Source organism: Phasianus colchicus, chromosome 29 (genome assembly GCF_987193195.1).
Source record: "Phasianus colchicus chromosome 29, bPhaCol1.hap1.1, whole genome shotgun sequence".
In the NCBI taxonomy this organism is placed as follows: domain Eukaryota; kingdom Metazoa; phylum Chordata; class Aves; order Galliformes; family Phasianidae; genus Phasianus; species Phasianus colchicus.
Genome location: NC_143464.1, coordinates 2,185,177 through 2,206,547, shown reverse-complemented (window position 1 = coordinate 2,206,547; position 21,371 = coordinate 2,185,177). Strand labels below are relative to the sequence as shown.

The 21,371-nt window shown below is 56.0% G+C and overlaps 2 protein-coding genes and 2 long non-coding RNA genes across 9 annotated transcripts; 1 reads left to right on the top strand and 3 right to left on the bottom strand.

The window, feature by feature from the left end:
* Nucleotides 1–2,163: 2,163 nt before the first annotated feature.
* LOC149914557 (olfactory receptor 14C36-like) lies at nt 2,164–3,120 on the top strand. The gene has a single exon (XM_090126518.1). The coding sequence runs from the start codon at nt 2,164–2,166 to the stop codon at nt 3,118–3,120; it is 957 nt and encodes a 318-aa protein (XP_089982644.1).
* A 1,878-nt stretch (nt 3,121–4,998) lies between these two features.
* LOC149914556 (uncharacterized) lies at nt 4,999–10,984 on the bottom strand. 6 transcript variants are annotated; one of them, XR_016460397.1, is made up of 5 exons: nt 9,648–9,948; nt 9,330–9,519; nt 8,765–9,090; nt 6,377–8,484; nt 4,999–5,102 (listed from the first exon to the last, which is right to left on the bottom strand). It is a non-coding gene; the product is annotated as an uncharacterized LOC149914556 (long non-coding RNA). The 6 variants fall into 6 exon arrangements; XR_016460395.1 differs by lacking the exon at nt 4,999–5,102 and adding an exon at nt 10,886–10,984 and having other exon boundaries at nt 5,782–8,484; nt 9,648–9,784; XR_016460396.1 differs by lacking the exon at nt 4,999–5,102 and adding an exon at nt 8,568–8,618 and having other exon boundaries at nt 5,782–8,484.
* Nucleotides 10,985–11,496: 512 nt separating this feature from the next.
* LOC149914555 (uncharacterized) lies at nt 11,497–13,467 on the bottom strand. Its single transcript, XR_016460364.1, has 3 exons — nt 13,126–13,467; nt 12,450–12,637; nt 11,497–11,963 (listed from the first exon to the last, which is right to left on the bottom strand). It is a non-coding gene; the product is annotated as an uncharacterized LOC149914555 (long non-coding RNA).
* Nucleotides 13,468–14,724: 1,257 nt separating this feature from the next.
* LOC149914554 (uncharacterized) lies at nt 14,725–16,842 on the bottom strand. Its single transcript, XM_090126631.1, has 4 exons — nt 16,403–16,842; nt 16,234–16,305; nt 16,063–16,134; nt 14,725–15,963 (listed from the first exon to the last, which is right to left on the bottom strand). Exons 1-4 carry the CDS (start codon nt 16,761–16,763, stop codon nt 15,356–15,358), a joined length of 1,113 nt encoding a protein of 370 aa, XP_089982757.1. The 5' UTR covers nt 16,764–16,842; the 3' UTR covers nt 14,725–15,355.
* Between the last annotated feature and the right edge of the window lie 4,529 nt (nt 16,843–21,371).

Genomic DNA, 21,371 nt, shown 5'->3' with positions numbered 1-21,371 from the left:
TCCAAACAAGACCTCAGGTCTGCAACTCTTCAAAGCTTTCTAGCCCAGCATGTGCTGGTGTTCACAATAGTGAAAAAGCACAGAAGAAAACAACCTATTCAGGATGGGTCATTGGATTCAGTGCATCCATTGTCTTTCTGAAGATGGCACAAAGGCATTGGATCCACTGTGGGGCGTCAAGTTGACTAAGCAGCACAGACACTCCTGGATATGTCTTTCCTGAAGGCCCTGGGCTGCATTTGCAGCTGCATGTGAGTGTGCTGGACAGCCTGGAGAACTGGCATGACATCACATGACAGGACGTGGCTGCTTCTGACACCGTTTGCTTGAGAGCCCATAGAAAACTGAAGTGTTTTCTGTTAAACAATACAGATGTGTTAGCTCTGTCGTGCCTTGAGCTCCAGAATATTCAGCAGATGTAGAACAGAGAAAGATCTGCCTCTTCTTTTGAGAGCTCATCCATTTAGTCAGCTGCATACCTCTGCATGCTCCATGGAGAAAAGTGAAAAAAGACACACAAGTGCCATAAATTGCCATAAATGCATGGGTCAGATATCATTTAGGATGGCCAAGAATATCTCCATCCCCTCTCTGGCCCTCAGCTGATGCTCAGGAAGGAAAGGAGGTGTCTAAGTCAGGGATTTCCCACGCACTTCCCAAGCACTAGCACACATCCAGGAGCACCCCAGGCACCTTGGTCATCACCCAGGGCCTGTGTTGGGCAACTGACTCCCCGCTGAAGGACCAAGGACTCGGAGCAGCAGCTCACATGCAGGCAACTCCTTGTGCACATCTGAACTGAACCAGAGGAATCTCTGAAACTCCTGTTGGTCCGTGGGGAGCAGAATCTGATTTCAGCCCCAGAGTTTCCAACTAGCGATGAAATGCCTGCACTACCTCAGCTGGATCAGTGCCCTGCCCAGGGGAAGTCCACCCTTCCTGACCTTCTCAGTGTGTCCTTTTTGTTTCAGCAAACACTCTCTAATCATATGTCTGGAATTAGTCACTGTCCACCGGACGTTTGGTGGTTAACTAAGCAGATTTCAAAGTAAAGTCATGACACGGTTGTTTTTCAGGAGCTGTTGGCCATGGAGATGCAGGGACATCTCAAGGGAGATTACCTGGGGAAAAAAAAATCACATCCTCTGTTGCTGAGTTGGGCCAGGCTCCTGGGACACAGGAAGCTCCTACAAGGGGGCAGTGCTGCAGAGAGACAGCTGTGCCCAGGAGCAGCTCTTCTGCACAGCACAGCAGGGCTGGGGGCATGATCCGCAGGTGACATGAGGATAGAAGAGAGAGGAAGGAGAGTTACAGTCTATGTGGAGTGTGAGCAGGCTGTGAGCTCACGGAAGGAACACTGCTCACAGCCATAGACACGGTAAGTCTCTGGCTGCAGGCAGTGCTGCTGCTTTTACTGGAGGGAGCACTAAACCAGGGACTTCCCATTGCAGATCAGGATGCAGAGAGTCTGTGTTTCTTTATTATGAAAATGACTTGTTCCATATGAGGGCTTCCCCCCTCAGGGCAGGGGCCTTCAGCTGCCACAGCTTCTGCCTGGGGCAGGGGACTCACAGATTCACTGCATGCCTGAATGTTTCTAAGGACACTGTGCAAGAGGAGAGACAAGGCAGGGGAAGGGAAAGGACTGGAGGCAGAAATCTAGATGGGGCTGTTCACTTAGAACACATCTCTGAGACTCCTGATTCACACTATTCTCACTCGTTCTGTGACCAATCACACAATGTGCATTCAGCCTCTCCTCTCTTGAAGGATAGAACAAAATTACAATACTGTCGTATTCTCCAGACATGAATAATGAAATTAACCTGCAGTCGGGCAGCTTTCTCTAGCAGAAATGTAATGGCACATAGGATGGGACTGGGTGCTTTAAAAGCAGTTGGGTTAAAGACAGGGAAAGAGATGAAAATATCCAGGGAGATGGGATAAGATTAAAAAAAGAGAAAAATATATAAGCTGCATACTCGTCTTCTGCTTATGGAATGCTAAACTTCATGAAATTAAATTGAAGTTATGGAGCTAAATGAACATTGTGCAGAGAGAAAGAAAAAAAAAGAAAAAATTATAGCAGAAGGAGTGCCTCTGAGAATGATCTTGACATTATCTTCTGCACTCTGCACAGGACTCCCTGCCCAGGAACTGCAGATGCCCAACAGCAGCTCCATCAGCGAGTTCCTCCTGCTGGCGTTGGCAGACACGCGGCAGCTGCAGCTCCTGCACTTCTGGCTCTTGCTGGGCATCTACCTGGCTGCCCTCCTGGGCAACGGCCTCATCAGCACAGCCGTAGCCTGCCACCACCGCCTGCACACCCCCATGTACTTCTTCCTCCTCAACCTCGCCCTCCTCGACCTGGGCTGCATCTCCACCACTCTCCCCAAAGCCATGGCCAATGCCCTCTGGGACACCAGGCATATCTCCTACTCAGGATGTGCTGCACAGGTCTTTTTCTTTTTCTTTTTCTTTTCAGCAGAGTATTTCATTCTCACCATCATGTCCTATGACCGCTACGTTGCCATCTGCAAGCCCCTGCACTACGGGACCTTGATGGACAGCAGAGCTTGTGTCACCATGGCAGCAGCTGCCTGGGGCGCTGGGGTTCTCAATGCTTTGCTGCACACTGCCAGCACATTTTCACTGCCTCTCTGCCAAGGCAATGCAGTGGATCAGTTCTTCTGTGAAATTCCCCACATCCTCAAGCTCTCCTGCTCAGATGCCTACCTCAGGGAAGTTGTGCTTATTGTGGTTGGTGTCCTTGTGTTTTTTGGGTGCTTTGTATTCATTGTTGTGTCCTATGTGCAGATCTTCAGGGCCGTGCTGAGGATGCCCTCTGAGCAGGGACGGCACAAAGCCTTCTCCACGTGCCTCCCTCACCTGGCCGTGGTCTCCCTGTTTCTCAGCACTGCCATGGTTGCCCATTTGAAGCCACCCTCCATTTCCTTCCCATCCCTGGACCTGGTGGTGTCATTTCTGTACTCGGTGCTGCCTCCAGCAGTGAACCCCCTCATCTACAGCATGAGGAACCAGGAGCTCAAGGATGCTCTTCGGAAACTGATGACCAAATGTGTTTCGAAAGCAGTGAACTGCCCACCTTTTCCTATCTAAGAGTTGTAATACAGATTTTAATGGAATCAAACTGTCTTACATTGTTTATGTATTAGTTTTCTAAGTGTAATTTATTGAATGTTTTATTCTGTGTTTTAATTATTGTAATGTTTTTCACTTAAATGTCATTATCCACATCAAGTACTACTCTGTTTGTACCTGTGCAGTGTTGCCCAGTCACAGTGTCCATAAGGAACCAGGATCTCTGTGAAGCTTATCCAAACAACGGGAATGCAATGACGTTTTCTGTCTTACTTCCTGTGGGACATTTACAGAGCTGCCAGGGTCAGCTGTTCTCAGCACCCCATAATCCAGCACGAAGCATACAGCTGTTAATCAAACTGTGCGGTGACTGCAGCCTGCAATAGCTGACGGGCCATCCCTTGGCGCCTGGCTGGGGTCTGTGCTTTCAGGCTCACATCTGTCAGTGCCTCTGACAGGCCAGCAGCAGCACCTGGTTTGCACGCTGGTTGTCAGATCCCCTCTTCCTCAGTCTCTGTGAGACCTTGTGTAAGAAAATGTCTTGGATATGGGTTCCATCTCAGAGGCTTAACTTTTTCCCTGAAGTCTCCCTTCTGTGCTTCTTTCCATTTACCACACAGAGGTGAGCACTGCCTCCACGATGCCCTAGGGTAGCTGAAGCACACGTGAGAGCCCAGGAAAGGTTGCCCACGGCTCTCAGGACATTCTGGAGCATGAATTTGTAGGTAGGAAGTGCAACTGTGGGGTAGCGCAGAGCTGCTGGGCAGGTGGTGCAGGTCCTCCTGCAGAGCTCTGTGTCCTTCTCCTTCCTGAGTCAGGTGCCACTTCCATCTCAGGAATGGAACAGCCAACAGAGGTGAGACAGAAACTTTTCAAGAAAAGGCTCAGGGTTGCATGAGAGACAGAATTCAGTGGTGTGGTGGTGGTGTGTTGAGCTGAAACTCAGCCCCATAGCCCCTTAGCCGTGCAGCTCCTGTGGCTTGGTGACAGTGCTGCTGTGTGGCTGCAAACACAAGCAAGGACACGCAGTGAGCACTTCTGTCACACAGTTTCCACCACAGCAAGTCCATCGTTAATGGAGATCTCCTCATGGCAGTGCCTGAAGGCTCCGGGCTTCTTTAAAAGTTGCTGCCAAGAACATTCCCAAGGAATGGACTGCACAGATTCCCACTCTCCCACTCACGCTAAAACCAAGCTTTAATTGGTAGCATTAAAATATTGTATTTAACTCTAGCCTTCCCTGCAGCCCAAAACAAAACACCTATCCGTAATGCTTACCTGTACCCAGTGTTCTGAAAAATTCAGCAGAACACCATGCCCTCTCACTAAACTTTTGCTTAATCTCTGCCCCAAAATGGTGAGTTCTAACCCCTAATCCCTATCCTGAACACCCAACACCCACAGACCCTGCTCTTGTGCTCTGCCCTCCTCACCTTCAACTCCTCCCCTAACCCTAAACTTTGGGTACTTGGCTCTTCAGGGAAGAGCAGGAATGGTGGAGTCTTAGAGTCACCATCCCTGGATGTGTTTAAAAACAGTTTGGATGTGGTGCTCAGGGACGTGATTTAGCTGAGGGATGTTAGAGTTAGGGTAGGATGGTTAGGTTGGACTCGATGATCTTGAAGGTCTTTTCCAGCCTGAGTGATTCTGTGATGCTATGGAAGGGGCCCCCTTCCCCGCTCACCCTTCAAACTGTCACCGCCCAGCAGCTCTGCAGCCAGCAGTGCGCTCCCAGCCACCTCCACAGCCACGTGCCTCCTCCGGGCCCACAGGGCTCTGAGGCAGAGCTGCTGCACCCCTGTGCATGCACACGCACGTGTATCCACACACCTGCACACACACTTTGTGCAAACGCACGCGCGTGTGCAAGGACACCTGTAATGAAGGCACTGGGGCACAGCTGCAGCCCCATCCCGAGATGCGGGTTGCTGCGGGATTCCTCGTTTGGATGCTGCGGGGTTAACCCGGAGCCGCAGTCTGAGGGACACTCCTCATGTGCTCTGCAGATGGAAGATGTGCCAGGAGCCAAGGCAAGACTTTCACAGACAGCGCAGGGGTGGCGTTCCTGGGCCGGGCGGGGACATGCAGAGCAGCGCCCACTGCCCTGGGATCTGCAGCACTGCACAAGGGCTCAGGGCGCAGCACTGCGGCACAGCTCCCCGAGGACGCCGGGTTCAGCACCAGAGCCCCAGTTGGGCTATGGGGGGCCTGGGACGGTGATGGGGGTCCTGTCAGGGACTCTGGGGGGCTGTGAGATCCCAGGGGGGCCCTGGAATGGGTCAGGGGGGTCCGAGGGAGGAAATAGAGGGGTTGAAAGGGAGCCCAGTGGGGGACATGGGGTGCTGCTGGGGACTGTGGGGCTCTGTGAGGTACCAGGCAGACTTTGGGGGAGGTGTACTGGGTCTGAGAAAGTCCTTGAGGAGATCTGGGGCTCTGTGGGGTGCTATGGGGGATATAGGGACATGGGCTGGATATGAAAACACAGCCTGCGGGGGCAGAATGCTGCTCTTAAGTAGGCAGGATGTTGGCTGCAGGTAGGACACAGGGGTATGGAGTTGTATGGGGACACGGGGGGAACGGGGAGATGTGGGGAGCATTTTTGGGTAAAAAGGGGGGATGTGGGGCAGTGTTGGAGCGCATTTCTTTTTTTGTGAGACTGTACAGGGGGTCCCTGGACCCAAAGGTGGGGCCCTGAGCCATAACCCCACATGAGCCAGAACCCAAGAGGACCACGTAACCCTGTATGTGTGTGACCCCATGGCTGCACGTGACCCACAGCCCTGTGTGAACCATACCCCCCACACCACACTGTGACTCCCTGACCCTGCCTGCCCCCATCACGCTGCAACCCCTGACATGTGGCCCCAGAACTCTGGGATCCTTGCCTCCACCTCACCTTGACTATATAACCCCATGTGGCCCATAACCCCATGTCACCCCAAATGCCCCTACCATCCCATATGACCCCATCACTGTGACCCACAATCTCATCTGACCCCATAACACTGAGCCACCCCATAACCCGACGTAACCCCATAACCCTGTGACCCTTCAGGACCCTCATGTGACCCACGACCCCCTGTCCTCACCCCATGTGGCCATAGAACCAACTGTGTGTGGGGAAAAGGCATCTCCTCCTTCCTCAGAGTGGGGCTGCCCCAGAGCTGCCCCAAGGAAGACATGGGGCGGGTTGCAGCCATACGTCTCAGTTTGGAGAGCTGGGAACTGGACAAAGGGGCCACAAGAAGGACAGGAATGCTTTGGAGGGAAATACCTGTCACAAGGGTTGGTGGGTTGGTAGCTTCTGTTCCTCTAAGTGGACGAGAACAGAACAAACTGATCCCACTGAGACTGGGGAAGGCACTGGACCTGCAGTGCTGCGTGGCAATGAGGGAGACTTGAACCAGGAATGGAGCTGGGATGGACTGAAGCAAATCAACTCCTTCACAAGACAGTGGGAGAAGAAATCCAAGTCAGCTGCAGAACAAACAGCAGAACTCCTTACAAAAAAAAGGTATCCCAGATTGGGGCTGTTGGAGCAGGAATGGACAAAGAACTCTGATGGCAGCGCAGCACGAGGAGGAAGGAATGCATGGTGGTGCAGAAGGAGAAGGATGGAGAACATCAGCGGTGGGATTCCCCTTTTGCACGGTCACCCAGCACTATGGGACTCTGCAACACGAAGCTGCACCCTGCCATGGTCAGCATGGCTCTGTGTGTCACCTGTGTGCTGCTGGAAATCATCTGAGCAATAAGAAATGAGCTTTGCTGCTGCACCGAGAACTGTGCCTAATGGAACATCAGATGAGAGCGTTTCTTGCACATCCCAAAGGCACTTGGGGGGATCTGCTGGGATGTGGGTAAGTCGTACAGGGTTGTGGGGCAGTTAAAGGATGCCTATGGGAGGGCTATAGGGGCACTCTGGGGCAGCTATGGGGCAGAGCCACACCTAGGAGCTGCCTTTACCCAACACACCGCTGCGGTGGAACTGCTGCTGGCCACGGGCCGTGGGCAGTGATGGGGCTGTTCTGGGGCTGCTCTAGGTTGGCTCTGGGGCTGCTATGGGGCAGCTATGGGACACACCCACAGCTCAGTGGGGCTGATGTTCCCTCACACGCAGCTGGTGGGGAATCTGCTCTGATCATGGGACCCCCTCCATAGCCCCCCATTGCCCTTTTGACCCCCATCTTGCCCCCCAACATGTGGGCAAGATGAGGGTCGGGGCAGATAGAGACTGCTGTTCTACAGCAGCCCCACAGCCACCCTCCAGTACCGCCTGAACAACCCAAGAACTGACCCATCACTGTCCACAGCCTCATATGGGCTGATGGTGCTCATACGGCTATGGGTCACGTGGAGCCTTGGGGTCACACAGAGTTCTATGGGGTTATGGGGTCATGTGGGGTTATGGATCACGTCTCCACCTTTGGGCCACAGGGAACCCCAGTCCCCTCTCAGGAAGAAATCAATACATGCATTCCAACATGGCCCACATCCCCCATTCTGACCCCAAACCCCTCCCCACGTGCCCCCAGACCCGCTACGTCCCCATGCCACCCCATGTCCCCATGCCCACAAGTCCCACCTTTACCTCACACGTTGCCTTCTGCTGTGCAGCACTCTGCTCCTGCAGCCTGTGGCCCAGATCCCCATATCCTCCCATGTTCCTGTGCCCCCATGTCTCTAATGCCCCACACGTCACTGTTACCCACATCTGTACCCTACCCCTTCTCCAGCTCCAAATTCCTCTCCTGCAGCAGGCAGCCCTGACCCATTATTGTGCAATTGTATGGGATCTGGGAGGACACGGAGGTGAGGAGGGGCCCCAGGTGGGCTACGGGATTCCTGGAATGGTGACCTGGGTCCTGTGTCAGGGACTGTGGGGGAGATCCCAGGGAGGTCCTGGAGGTGGCAAGGGAGGACAGAGGGAGGAAATAAGGGGGCTCAGTGGGAGTCCCTAAGGGACATGGGGTGCTGCTGGGGACTGTGGAGGTTTGCGATGTTTCCAGCCAGCTATGGGGGAGGAGTACCAGGTCTGAGGAGGTCCTGAAAGGGCTATGGGGCTCTGTGGGGGGTTGTGAGGTGCCTACAGGGATCTTGCTGGGGAAATGCTGAGGGGGTTATTGGGGCTCTGAGGGAATTATGGGTGGGCTGTCATGGGAAAGGAGAGGGCAAGCTTGGGGAAAACAAGGGGCAGCCAGGGGGATGGAAGGGAAACCTACAGGAATGCAAGGGGAATTTGGGCTGAGGCAAGGGAACAGCTAGGGGAAGAACAGGGGAACGTCCCAGGAACTGAGTTCTTCTTTCAAATCCACATCTTCTGCTTCCCAACTCAGCTGCAAAGCTGCCAGAGGAGCTGCAGTACCGCTGCCCACCTCCTGCCTGTGTCAGAAAGAGCTGCATGTTAGCAGGGTGTAGCTGCCATTAAAAAGCCAACTCCATAATTGCAGTCACAAAACCATCACCTTCAGTCTCTGCTACAGGCAGACGACCATGGCCTTGCACAGGAACCATTCCTACACAGCAAGGGAAGTCCTTCACTGCCTTAGGATGTGAGTAACACGGAGGAAGGGCCCCAAAGCCTTCAAAACATGCTATCAAGCCACCGACTGTGGAAGCTAAACACTCCTACTTCAAGAATAAGCAAGACAAACCAATGCACCTTGCTGCTGGAGAGGGCTGCGCTGCATCTCCTGCTGCCATCCTTGGGCTGTCATCGCGCCGCCCATCCACAGCGCACTTTGAAGGGCCGCAGTCTTGCGAGAAAGAACAGAGAGCAGAGAGCTCTGCCTCACATTTCCTGGAAAACACAGAGATGAGCCGCACAGCCCTTGCTCTCAGAACACACACCTCTTCTCTTACCAGCTTCTTTCATGCCTGCACACCACTGTTCAAACCCCTCCTCCATCTCTCCCTTCACAATGCAATGCACAGCCTCTCCCCAGTGATGAGCTCCGGGCTGTTTAATGCCTGTGCCATCATCAGGACCTGCAGAACAAACCTTGCAGTTAAGAGGTTGGATTAGACAAGCACTCTGTCTAGCAAAATTCACCATCTTAAACACTTCCAAAAAGACACTTCTCCAAACCGGCTGGAGGGGGAGCAAAGACGCACGGAGGCCTGACACCTTTCAACAAAAGCAGGGCCACAAACACTGAGAAATACAAACACAGGGACATTCTGCATGCACACAGATCAACTGGCATTACACACCAACACCGCTTTACCTCCTCCGCACCAACAGGCTCTGCAGTGCCCCAACGTCTGTCAGTGGCAGTCTGTGAGGAACGGCCCTGCAGAACACGCAGAGTCACGCAGGCTCTCCTCCTCCTGCTCCTCCAGACGCCGCATTCCTTCCTCTGGCGCACAGAGCTCAGCTGCTGCTGCTGCAGGCAGTGCTTCCCGTGTCTGCCCAGCCTAAAGCCATCAGACGTCAGCGGATGCTCACATACAAGCAGAAGTGCTGGTGGAAAATCACCGCACAGCACAGACTGAATCGCTGGTACCTTGCAGCGAGGAAAGGCTGAGATGCACAACATCCTCACCTGCTTGCTGGTTGCAAGTGGAGGGTCAGCAGCAGCTCCACTCGTGATTAAGTCCTCCAAAACATTCCTCTTTCTTCCTGATCAGGAGACTTCATACTGAAACCTTCTCCAAAGTCCTTATTAAACAATACCTGCATCTAAGGAGAAAACACGTTTCAGATTTAAGACCACAAAATAATCATATTCTATTCCAATACAACTTCAATTCTGATTTAAGTTTCATGACCAGCATTTCACCCACCCTGCTATGGAAGGGGGAAAGGGAGGGGGCAAAGGTAGGGGGGCAAAGGTAGGGACAGCCTTTTAGCCCCACATCCCGTTATGGCCCACCCTATAGCCCCGTATCACCCTATGGCCCCACACAGCCCCTTTGAAATCCATATCCCCCATATAATCCCTACAGCCCCATTCTCCCTATACCCACCAATAGCCTCCCACTGCCACCCTATATCCTCCCCACAGCCTCCCTCACAACCCCTCATAGCACAACATCCCTCTCTGTAGCCCCCTGCCTCCTATCACCCCAAACCCTCTCACAGCCCACCACAAACCCTTATAACCCTATATCCCTCTATAACACCCCTTATAATTCTATATCCCCCTATAACACCCCCACTATTGCCCCATATCTCCCTATATCCCTCCACAACCCCTGTACCTCCCCAATAGAATTGTATAGCCCCTTACAGCCCCATTTCGCCCCGACAGCCCCCTGAGATCCCAACAGCCCCCTATAGAGCCCACATAGCCCTAAAACCCTCCCTACAGCCCCCCCACCCCTTATAGCCACCCACAGCCCCATATCGATCCCCCCCCCACAGTTCCCCATATCACCCCCACAGCCCCCTCTTGTTCCATATCCTCTTATACCCCTTCTATAGTCCCCCACAGCTTTCTATACCCCATATCCCCCAGAGGCCCCAACAGCCCCCATCACCCCTACATTCTGCTCATAACTTCCTGTTTCCTCACAGCCCCCGATATCCCCCCATATCCACCCCTACAGACCCCCCACAGCCCCCAATATCCCCACATTACTCCATGCCCCCCTGTAGCCCCACAGTACCCCATATCCCCCAATACCCCCCAATATCCCCACAGCCCCTAAACTCCCACATCCCCCCGGATCTCCCCCACCGCCCCCCGCACCCACACCCCACCTCAGCCCCGAGGGGCAGCGCGAGTAGCGCTGCCGGCTCCTCTCCCCGGCCCCGGCCCGGAGCCGTTCTCCCGCGCACCTCCGGGCCGCTGTCCTCAGCACCGCTCCCGTCGTGCCGCGGTTCCGTCTCGGTGCTGCCCGGACAGCTCCGGCGCGCAGCGGCTGTGGGACCGGCGCCGTCCGAGGGGAGAGCCGGCTGCCGACGGCCGTTCCCGCGCGCGGCACCTCAGCCAATCGGAGCCGGCGACGCTGCCGCTGACCAGTGAGAGGCACGAATGAGCCGGAACTGCCCCTGACCAATGAGAGCCCGGGGGCGGGACGGAGCTGCGATGGGGGCGGGGCTCGGAGTGTTCCCTCTTGCTGTAGGGGATGGGATTGGGATCGGGATTTGGGATGAGGGATTGGGATTGACAGGTGTGAGATGGGGTTGGGATGAGGGATGGGGAATGAGATTTGGAATTGGGATTGGGATGTGGGATATGGGATGTGAGATTGGGATGTTGGATGTGGGATTGGGATGTGGGGTGCGGGAATATGGATATGGGATGGATACGGGAGGGATATCGGGAAATGGGATATATATGGGCTGGGCTCTGCATACGGGATGGACTTGGAATGGAAATGGCAGAGAGCGTGGAAGCTCAGAAGCACAGAACGGCTCAGGTTCGCAGAGCAGCGCTCCCTCTGAACTCGGTGCCGTCTGTGAACGCACTGAGGGTGCACTCAGTGCCCTGCTCAAGGTCATTGATAAAGGTGTTCAGTAGGAGTGGCCCCAGTCCCCAGCCCGGGGGGACAGCACTCGTGAGCGGCCGCCAGCTGGAAAATCCTGCTCTGGGTGTACAGACTTGGCCGGGTCCCCGTCTGCAGACAAAACTGCCAGGAGCCAAACGGTGTGGGGGCAAGAAGAGCCGTGACGTGGGAGGCGTCTTGATGCCTGTCTGTCCGTCTGCACGGCAGGCCCAGCCGCCCCTGCTTCCCCCCTCCATGGGAACTGCCCCTGCTGCCGCTGCCGGAGTCTCTGCTGGCCACGGTGACCCAATGCGATTCCCCTCCATCCGCCCGTGCCCTGCCTGCTGCCCATCCCCACGGCAATTCACAGCACTGGGCAGAGCAGGCGAGCTGTGTGAAACGCCCTCTGCATCCCGCTGCACAAAGGACTGCAGGGAGAGAGGAGGGCTGGGGCTGCTGGTGGCAGCTGAGGGACACCGTGGCCATCTGTGGTGCCCCATCCTGCCCCGGAGGTGGGCGTGGGGAGCTGGGGGGCTGTGACACAGCACAAATGACTGCAGGCAGAGGGACGTAGCAAAACACAAACACAAAGCTTTTAATAACCTATCCGAGAATACAACGAGAAACAGAAACGACAGTAATCGCCGCGCTGGAATAAACATTGGAGGAAACGGCAGCCAAGGTTTGCAGAGAGCTTTCAGATCGTGCCAGAGATAGGATATCAGAGTGCTGAGATGTTAATTATCACTAAGGGAAAATACAGCCTGAGCCATGTGCACATCATTAGCCCAGTGAGCGCAGAATCCAACCACTTATTGAGGTCACAAAAGAGCAGAAGGGCTCCTCCTGCTCCATCCCGTCCCTTAAAATGAGAAAAAAAGAAGAAATACCAAGCAAAAGACACCCAGCCATACCTTTCCACTCACAAGGCAGAAATAGGAATAGCAGTCCTCTCCTTGCTGAGACATGACCGGTGAAGTGTCAGAGGAAACTGAAGTTCCGAGGGCTCTCTCCGCAGGAACTTCCCCCGCTCTTGGAAAGAGCTGGCTTCACTCTTCCTCAGACTGCCTCGATCCCCAGACTCTCCTTTTGGACAGGAATCCTGCAGAAAGCACCAACAAGTGACAAATCGTGAGGAAGAAGCATTTTCCCACCTTTCTTCTGCCACGCAATTCAGTCTCTTGAGGAGGGCAATGTCTGCAAATCAGCTGGCTGCAAGAGCTGCCCAACCCTAGCTCCAGCTTGTGTCTGACTGCATGGCTTCTGTCAGCAAGTGCTCTTCTCCATCTCCTCAGCAGCTCTGCACCCAGCCATCCGTAGGGCAGCAAGGCACGACTTGAACTCTACGATGTTTGTGCTCTCCTTCCTTGTCAGGGTCTGACATGAAGGCGAGGGCCCGGCAGCAACTGACCAGGGGAGGAATGACATTTCATCATCTTCACCGAATCGTGGGATGGAATCACAACAAGAACCCATTTCCCCTGGAAACAGCCGTGCTGAGGGGCACTGCTGGAGCTGGGAACTCCTCCCCAGCCCAGCCTTCCTGCCCTGACAGCTCCCGGCAAGCAGCCGGCACCAAACCCAGCTCACCTGGTCCCTGCTCAGCCGGAGCTGTGCCCAGCTCACACACACGCCGCAGCGGTGCTTCTGACGGGCTCTCACAGGTGATCTGCTCCAAGGAAGGCTCACAGCTCAGTCTGCGTGCAGCACGCTCACCAGAGCACCAGCTCTGCTCACCAGCTGTGGCACAAACGCTCCCAGCCCAGCAACCACTGTGACCTCAGCGAGTGCCTGCATCGCTTCTGTGCCTTCATCACAAGGGAAGGAAACGGACGCCTCCCAGATCCAGCTTTTGGGAAATAAACACTGGGGTCACCCAATGGGGTTATGTGCAGTAAAGTAACGGAGAAGCGAGGATGACTTTGTGCAGCCCAATAGAAACCAGGAAAGACCAATTCGGCCTCATGGTGGTCAGTGGAGTCCCAGGGAACCAGCAGCAGCACTAGGAATGCACATCTGTATGCCCCAGGGCCGGTGCTGGCCTCTGGCTGTGCCTTCAGGCCCCAGGACTGCTGTCGGCCTCTGTGGCTGTAACTGTGGCTGCACAGCCCAGGGCTGGTGCTGCTCTGCCTGGCTGTGGCTCCGGGCCCCAGTAAGTTCCTACCCAGCTCTGTGTGACAGACCCCACTGTGGAGGGAAGCATAAAGGATGGCAGTTCAGAATCCTCTCTTGCCAGCCTGACGTGCTGGATTTTGGGCATATGAAGTGTGCTCTGTCTACCCAAGGTGTTCCCTTCTGCTTTAAAGGAGAAGGCTGCAGGGTGATATTTCCCTTTTGTCTTGCAGATGCGCTCCTTGGCACAGACCTCTCTCGGCCTTCAGCATTGTTTCCTCGTGCCAGACTATTTTGCAGACTGTGGGTGTCCCAGATTCAGCTTTCTATTTCTCTAGTCTGACAAATATTTTATTTGGAGGAGGAAAGAAAGAATGTAGTTTAATGAGAATAACATTTGAGTGCTAACGCAGTGAGGTAAATGAGGGCCACAGAGGCAACTTGGTGCTGCTGAAGCACTGCCCAGTGACGAGGTCGGGGGTAACACCTGCTGGCAGATGAGGATAATGCTTTTGGACCGAGTGAGGAGCAAATGAAAGACGATGACTGAGCTGCCTGCAAAGAGCTGCTGGGGGAAGCTTGGTGCCAACTTTGTGTTTGATCTGATAACCTCCTGTGCATGTTCTACGTTTATCCCACCCTCCATCTTTCCCACAGCCACACACGGGGCTCTGGGCAGCGGACGCTTCCGTTGCTGGGGGTCCTGCTGCCACCTCGAGGTGCTGAGCCAAACTGCCACCTTCTGTGTGAAACATGAGGAAAAAACGCAATTCTGAACCCGCAGCACCTCAAAGTCCCTTCAAGAGCCCCCACCTACTGTCCTCAGCCCTCCGGTTTTCCCTGCTGTCCCTTAGAAGCCTCAGGAGTGCCAGCAGCACCTCATGCCTTAGGATGCCTGGTGGATTTCACGAAGATGCACTCATCTCCTGCATTGTGATCATTGGCAAAAATATTCAGCGGCGCTGACCCAAGCTGGGGGCTCAGTGGTGACATACAGGGAAACCTGCTGTGCTGCAGTGCGAGCCTCCGGTCCTGCTGCTGGGCACTGCTGGGTGCAGCCCGGCTCCGTCCTCTCTGTACCTCCCTGCAGGGTTTGATGGCTGTGCCCGGGATCCACCGAGCCTCCTCTTCTGCAGGCTGAGCCGCCCCAGCTCTCCCAGAATCCCACCCCAACCATTCCCCATCCTTACATTCCCAGGCAGTGCTGACTGAGGAGGAGAGGGGATTTTGGAGGGGTGGAATTGGGCCAGTGAGGGCAGGCCTGGGACACGGCCCTTTGTGCTGCCCCATCCTGCCCCATAGGTGTCTGTAGGGGGCCTTGGGGGGTTTTGGAGCTGCATGAACAACTGCAGGTGGAGGCGTAGGAAAGTGAATGCAAAACATTTAATGATATAACGTAATGTAAAGTAAAATAATTGATCATAACTGAACAGAATCTAACAGGATTTAACATAACTTAATTTAACACAGTCCCACATCATCCTAGTCCAAGATGACGTTTGTGGACAGCCCAGGTTTGGAGGGGTAGGGCTGGGCCGGTGCTGGTGCCCCTGGAGCACTGCTGCTGCTCTCTGTGTGCCACTGGGGCCGGCGAGGAGCCCAGGGCTACAGGTAGGCTTCTTTGTTGGCTATGGCCGTGCCTCCTGCTGCACCACGTGGGCCGGTTTCTGCGGATGCTCCCGCTCGTGCTGAGCCCACCCAGCTTCACCTAGCGCCGGCGTTTCTGTCCTGGAGCGTCCTGGCCCAGGGGCAGCTCCCTCTTTCTGGTTGGGACGCTGCCAGTGCGCTGCTCGTGCCCTCTGCTCTTGCCTTTCCCGGTGGTGCAGGCGGGCGCTGGGCACTCGGCCGGCTCGGTGCCATCCCCGTGGGGGTCGTCTGGCACGTGGCAGGAGATGCAGCCGGGTGGCAGCGCCAGGCGGGTGAGAACCACCCGGGGCTGCCTCTGCCGCGCCTCTTCCGTCAGATGCCCAAAGGGCAGCGACTCGGAGAGCTGCCCACAGCATGCTGGCTGCCTCCAGAACAGGTCGCTGATGGGCCTGGCATCAGCCTCTGCCTCTCTGCTGAGCCCCGTGCCAGCCCAGGGAAAGTCAGGGAGCGCTGCGATGAAAGGAGCGCTGTCGAGGCTGCTGGGGACAGCTGGGCTCGGTGGCCGCGTGGCATCGATCCACCGCAGCAGCTCTGCCCTTTCCTGGACGTTCAGTTCTGGCAGCAGCTCACTGTGACCGTTTTCCACAGTCTCAGTGCAATCGGTCCCCTCTGCTTGGACATCAACCAGGTCCTGGTTCAGCTGGGGGACCTCCAGAGGACTCGTCACTTCTGAAAAAGCAAGAACATCCCCCAGAATGATGATCACAGCATTCCCACAGCCACCCAATGCAGACACCCCCCCACCAGCTCTGCAGCCCCCAGACTCACCGTTGTTGACCCACGCCAGGAGGTCATCCATGTCCGGGATGTCGTCCGGGATCTCTGTGCTGGATGTCACTTCTGGAAAAGGGAAGAAAATCCCCACACGGGCAATGCCAGCTTTCCCACACCCGCTCAATGCGAACAGCTCCCTGCCAGCTCTGCTGCCCCCAAACACACCGCTGTTCATCCACGTCAGGAGGTCGTCGATGTCCATGATGTCCTGCGAGACGTCTGCGCTCGTTGTCGCTGCTGGAAAAGCAAGAAAACCCCCAGTGGGGCAATGCCAGCTTTCCCACAGCCAGCCGGTGCGGACAGCCTGCCGCCCGCTCTGCAGCCCCAAACTCACCACCTGATTCCAGCGCTGCGGTGCTGCAGGTGAGTGGAGCCGTGGTGGGATGGGGGCACACGTCGGTGGGCGCTGGGTGCCCCTGGTCCTCCGTGAGCACCACGGCATCTCCAAAGGGCCCCACCGCCTGCTCCCAGCTGGCGGGCAGCGTGCAGGGCACGGGGAGCACCTGCTGCTGCACCGAAGGTGCTGGCAGAAGGACGGGGCTGCCGGAGGCCTGCAGCGGGCAGCTGCCTGCGGGCTGCGGGGGCTCCCCATGGAACACGGCCCCAGGCCACGGCCCCATTGGCTGCTGGGGCTGCGGCGTCCCTGCCAGCAGGGGATGTCCCCAGCAGTGGGCAGGGGCCGTGGGGGGAGCCATGCCTGGGTGCTGATCCCAGGGTAGCAGCTGCAGCAGTGGCCGGTGGTGGCACAAGGGATCCAAAGAAAGCAGCGTTGGGTGTCGGAAGCACCGTCAGCGTCCCTGAAGGGATTCTCTCGGTGGGGAAATGCCCAAATGGGCGCCGGGCTGAGATCTGGGCACTGGGATCACCCGGAGGGCCGCAGTGCCAGGAGCAGAGCAGCCTGCTGCCTTACCTGCCGCGGGAGCTCAAGAGTGGCAGCGGGGGGTTCCGTGACCGCTGAGGTCAGCCCCTCTCCCCTGAGCTCACAAGGATTCTCTGTGACACTGTCACAGGCATTGCTCTCTGCCTGCCCCGTCACCAACACTTGCTATGGCTGCTCACTGTGGCCTTCCATTGTTTCAGTGGAGATGATAAACTTGATGGAAATGAACTTTTTAAGTGTCAAGATGGTGATCGGACAAAGGGGAACGGTTTTAACGTAAAGGGGGCAGATTTGGATTAGATGTCAGGGAAGTTCATCCCAGAGGCAGCCGAGGCCCTGGCACTGCTGCCCAGACAGGCCGTGGGTGCCCCAGCCCTGCAGCTGCACTCGACTCAGCTCCCATTGCAGTGAAGGGAGACAAAGGGAGGGACATGGCTGATGATGCTCAAACAAGCGGTGGCATCGCAGGGCTGCAGCTGCAAAAGCCACCAAACTTCCACCTGTTGGCCCTCTCCCTTCACACATCCGCCTGTCACAGAAGCACAGGGGCTGGAAGGGACCTCTGCAGATGAGCGCAGTACAACCTTCCCCCAGAGCAGCTTCCCTGCAGCGCTTGCACAGGAGAGGCTGCCTGGAGCTGCGGAGCCCAGAACTGACCCAGAGCTCCATACGTGCCCAGCGCTTCCTGCGGCCCTCCACAGCCTCCCAGGGCCACCAGTCCTGCCCAGTGCCCCCACTGGGGCCAACACACCCGACGCTCAGTACGTGACCATCTCCTTCCCCGGGCACAAAGCAGGGCGACGGGGGCACTGGCGGCAGCAGCGAGGAGGAGCTGGAGGAGCCGCAGCTCTCGGCCCGCTGCAACCACCCCAACATCCCCCACTCCGCGCCTCCCTGCGGGGACCGACGGCCGTGCCCGGGATCCCCCCGAGCCTCCTCTTCTGCGGGCTGAGCCGCCCCGGCTCTCCCAGAATCCCAGCCCAGCCATTTCCCACGCGGTGCCGAGGACGGCAGGGGATGCGGGGGGAGCGACGGGGCCGGCGCTCGCATCCTATGACGCGGCCGTTCGCGCCGCCCCGTCCTCACCCGGCGCCGGGCGCGGGGACGGGGCGGGTTATCGGAGCCGCAGAAACGACCGCGGGCAGAAGCGCCGGGAAACGAAGCTTCGACGTTTAATCGACGAACGCGCAGAGCGATCAACGGAAACGACCGCGTTCCCGACCGGCTCCCGTCCGAACGGCGACTCCGGAGGACGGCTCGGCGCCGACGGGGGACGGACGGCCCCGCGCCGCCTTCCCCTGACCGCCCGGCGTCCCCCGGACTGGCCGCAGCCGCGGCCGCCATTGGCGGAGAGCCCGCGCTCGGCCCGCCCCCGTCGCGCTGCCATTGGTCGGGCCGCGGAACGGGGCGGGCGCGGCGCGCGGGGTCCTTTCTGTGGTGGTCGCGCGGTTTTTTGCGTCATCACCGCGCGCGACTCGGCTGCCCGCGGCCCGGCTGACTTCGGCGATGCCTGTCGCCGCGCGCCCGCTCCGCTTCCACGGCCCCTGGGAGCGTCTGTATGCGCGTGTGTGCAGAACCGTGCACACGAGTGCAAAGAGGCACTCACACGCACCCCTCTGCATTCACACACGCGGGCACCGATGTGCACGCACCACCGACGAGCGTGCAGTCGTGTGCAAAACCACGCAGCCACGTGCAAAGACCCCGATGCTCCCAGCCGTGGTTATGCAGGCACACACGCGCGTGCAGACACGTGTGCAACGCAGCCCTTTTGCACGCTCACACGCAGATGCCGTCGAGGAAACGTCCGCGTGCGCGTGCACGCGTGCAATCCCACCGCTCTGCACCGCCTTTGGCTGTCTGTCCGTCTGTCCGTCCCAGGGTACGTTTGGAGCTGACAGACAGGCTGTCTCAGGAGCAGAGGCGAGCAAACCACGCACCCAGAGCAGCACACGGCCCTGTGAGTTTCGTTCAGCACGCTCACACGGACACACACACAGGCACCCCTTGCAGGTGCTGGAAACATCCCAGTGATTTTTGTCAGGACGGGATCTCTGAGAAAAGCAGATTTTAGTCACGATTGCAACGGCGGGCATCCCACGGGCAGGAGCACCTCTGGACACAACACAACAGTCTGCATACCCTGTTCTTCCCCCCTTGCCTCCCCCGTTTCCCCGCTGGCTGGGTACTCCAGGTTCACAATCGTATCAAAGGTTCACATTTGTTAATTACTGTTATTTTGTTTGTTATCTGGTGTCAGCCCTGAAGATGTCTCAACTCTTCTTGTTCATACTGATATGGTGATTTTCTTCAGAGTCCTTGTTAAACAAAGGGTACGGAGGGGACGTGCCCCATCTTCCTCAATACCTTCTTCAGGCACTCCCTGAGCCATGTAACAAATTGTCCTTTTAATTTGGGCAGGATACTCTTGCAGTGCGTGACATCTATTTTCAATGCTGGCTATACATAAGTTGTCGCTGGCCTATCTGTATGTTGTAAATTATTTATTACCTCTAGCTTGCCTTGGATACTGTCTCCCACAACATCCTTATAACAAAGCTGAAGAAGTGTGGACAGATGAGTGGACAGTGAGGTGGGTTGAGAACTGGCTGACTGGCAGAGCGCAGAGGGTCGTCGTTGGCGCTGCAGAGTCCGGTTGCAGACCTGTAACCAGCAGTGTTCCTCAAGGGTCGGTGCTGGGTCCGGTCTCATTCAACATCTTCATCCGTGACCTCGATGAGGGGACGGTGGCCACCCTCAGCAAGTTTGCTGATGATACGAAGTTGGGAGGATCGGCTGACACGCCCAAAGGCTGTGCTGCCATTCAGCGAGACCTGGACAGGCTGGAGAGCTGGGCAGTAAGAGATCAGATGAGGTTTAACAAAAGCAAGTGTAGAGTCTTGCATTTGGGGAGGAATAATCGCATGCACCGGTACAGGTTGGGGGATGAGCTGCTGGAGAGGAGCTCTGCAGAAAGGGAGCTGGGTGTCCTGGTGGATGACAGTTTGGCCATAAGCCAGCAGTGTGCCCTTGTGGCCAAAAAGCCCAGTGGCATTCTGGGGTGCATTAAAAAGAGCATGGCAAATGGGTCGAGGGAGGCGATCCTCCCTCTCTAATCTGCCCTGGTAAGGCCTCATCTGGAGTACTGTGTCCAGTTCTGGGCTCCCCAGTACAAGAAAGACTGGGATTGCTTGGAAATAGTCCAGCGGAGGGCCAAAAAGATGGTGAAGGGCCTGGAGCATCTCCCCTATGAAGAAAGGTTGAGTGAGCTGGGTCTGTTTAGCCTTGAGAAAAGAAGACTGAGAGGGGACCTGAATCAAGTCTATCAATATCTAAGGTGTGGGGGGCAGAGTGTCGAGGCCAGACTCTTTTCAGTAGTATGTGGAGACAGGACGAGGGGAAACGGCCAGAAACTGGAGCATAGGAAGTTCCGCACCAATGTGCACAAGGACTTCTTTACGGTGAGGTGACGGAGCACTGGAACAGGCTGCCCAGGGAGGTGGTGGAGTCTCCTTCTCTGGAGATATTCAAGACCTGCCTGGACATCTACTTGTGTGACCTGGTGTAGGGAACCTGCTTTGGCAGGGGGGTTGATTCCATGATCTCTGGAGGTCCCTTCCAACCCCTACGACTCTGTGATTCTGTGACTCTGTGAAGAAGGGCTATGGAGAATTGCTCTGAGTTAGAGGATGGATGAGAAGGAACATGCTCTGCTTGCCCTCCTGCTGCAGTTTCGAGGGGGCTCTGGTCTCCTGCAGGTCCTATCGGAAAGCTGCCTGTTCCAGAAAGGACCTCTGAGGCCTCTGGAGATGGCGTGGGATGCATGTGATCACACAGTGGGGTTTTGCTCCTTATCATTTATCCTTTAATTAATGTGTTTCCTATTAACATTTATCATTTCCTATCTACCTATGTAAAGTACTTCTCCTATTGGGAAGGTGAACCACACTGGTGGGATATGGCTGAGGAGCATGCTCTGTTTTTAGGGAAGTTGTATTGTATTTTATTGTTGCTTGATTTAAAGTTGGAAACCTGTCCTGTGCCCATGCGCAGAGAGTTCTCTAAGGAAAGCAGGTAAAGGAATGGTCTGAAGGAACTGTAACATCCAGCTGCAGACTTCAGTGGAGAATTCTGCTGTGGGGAAAAGTGATGCAAGTGCCAGGTGGCATACAGCAGACACGTCAGGCCTGGGGAGGTGAGCAGTCAGGTTGTCCGTACTGTGTCAGATCTCAAGCAATTGCTTTTCCTGCCTATGCAGCTCTCCTTAGGAGACTCTCTGGATCAACATCAGTTGGTGAATGATGCTCCATAAGCAACAAGATGCACTACTTTAAATCAGAAAAAAAAAAGTTATTGGGTGCCCTTTGAAAGCTTCCTTTACTACATTATGAAACCACTCCACCTAGCTGTATAAATCTTGACT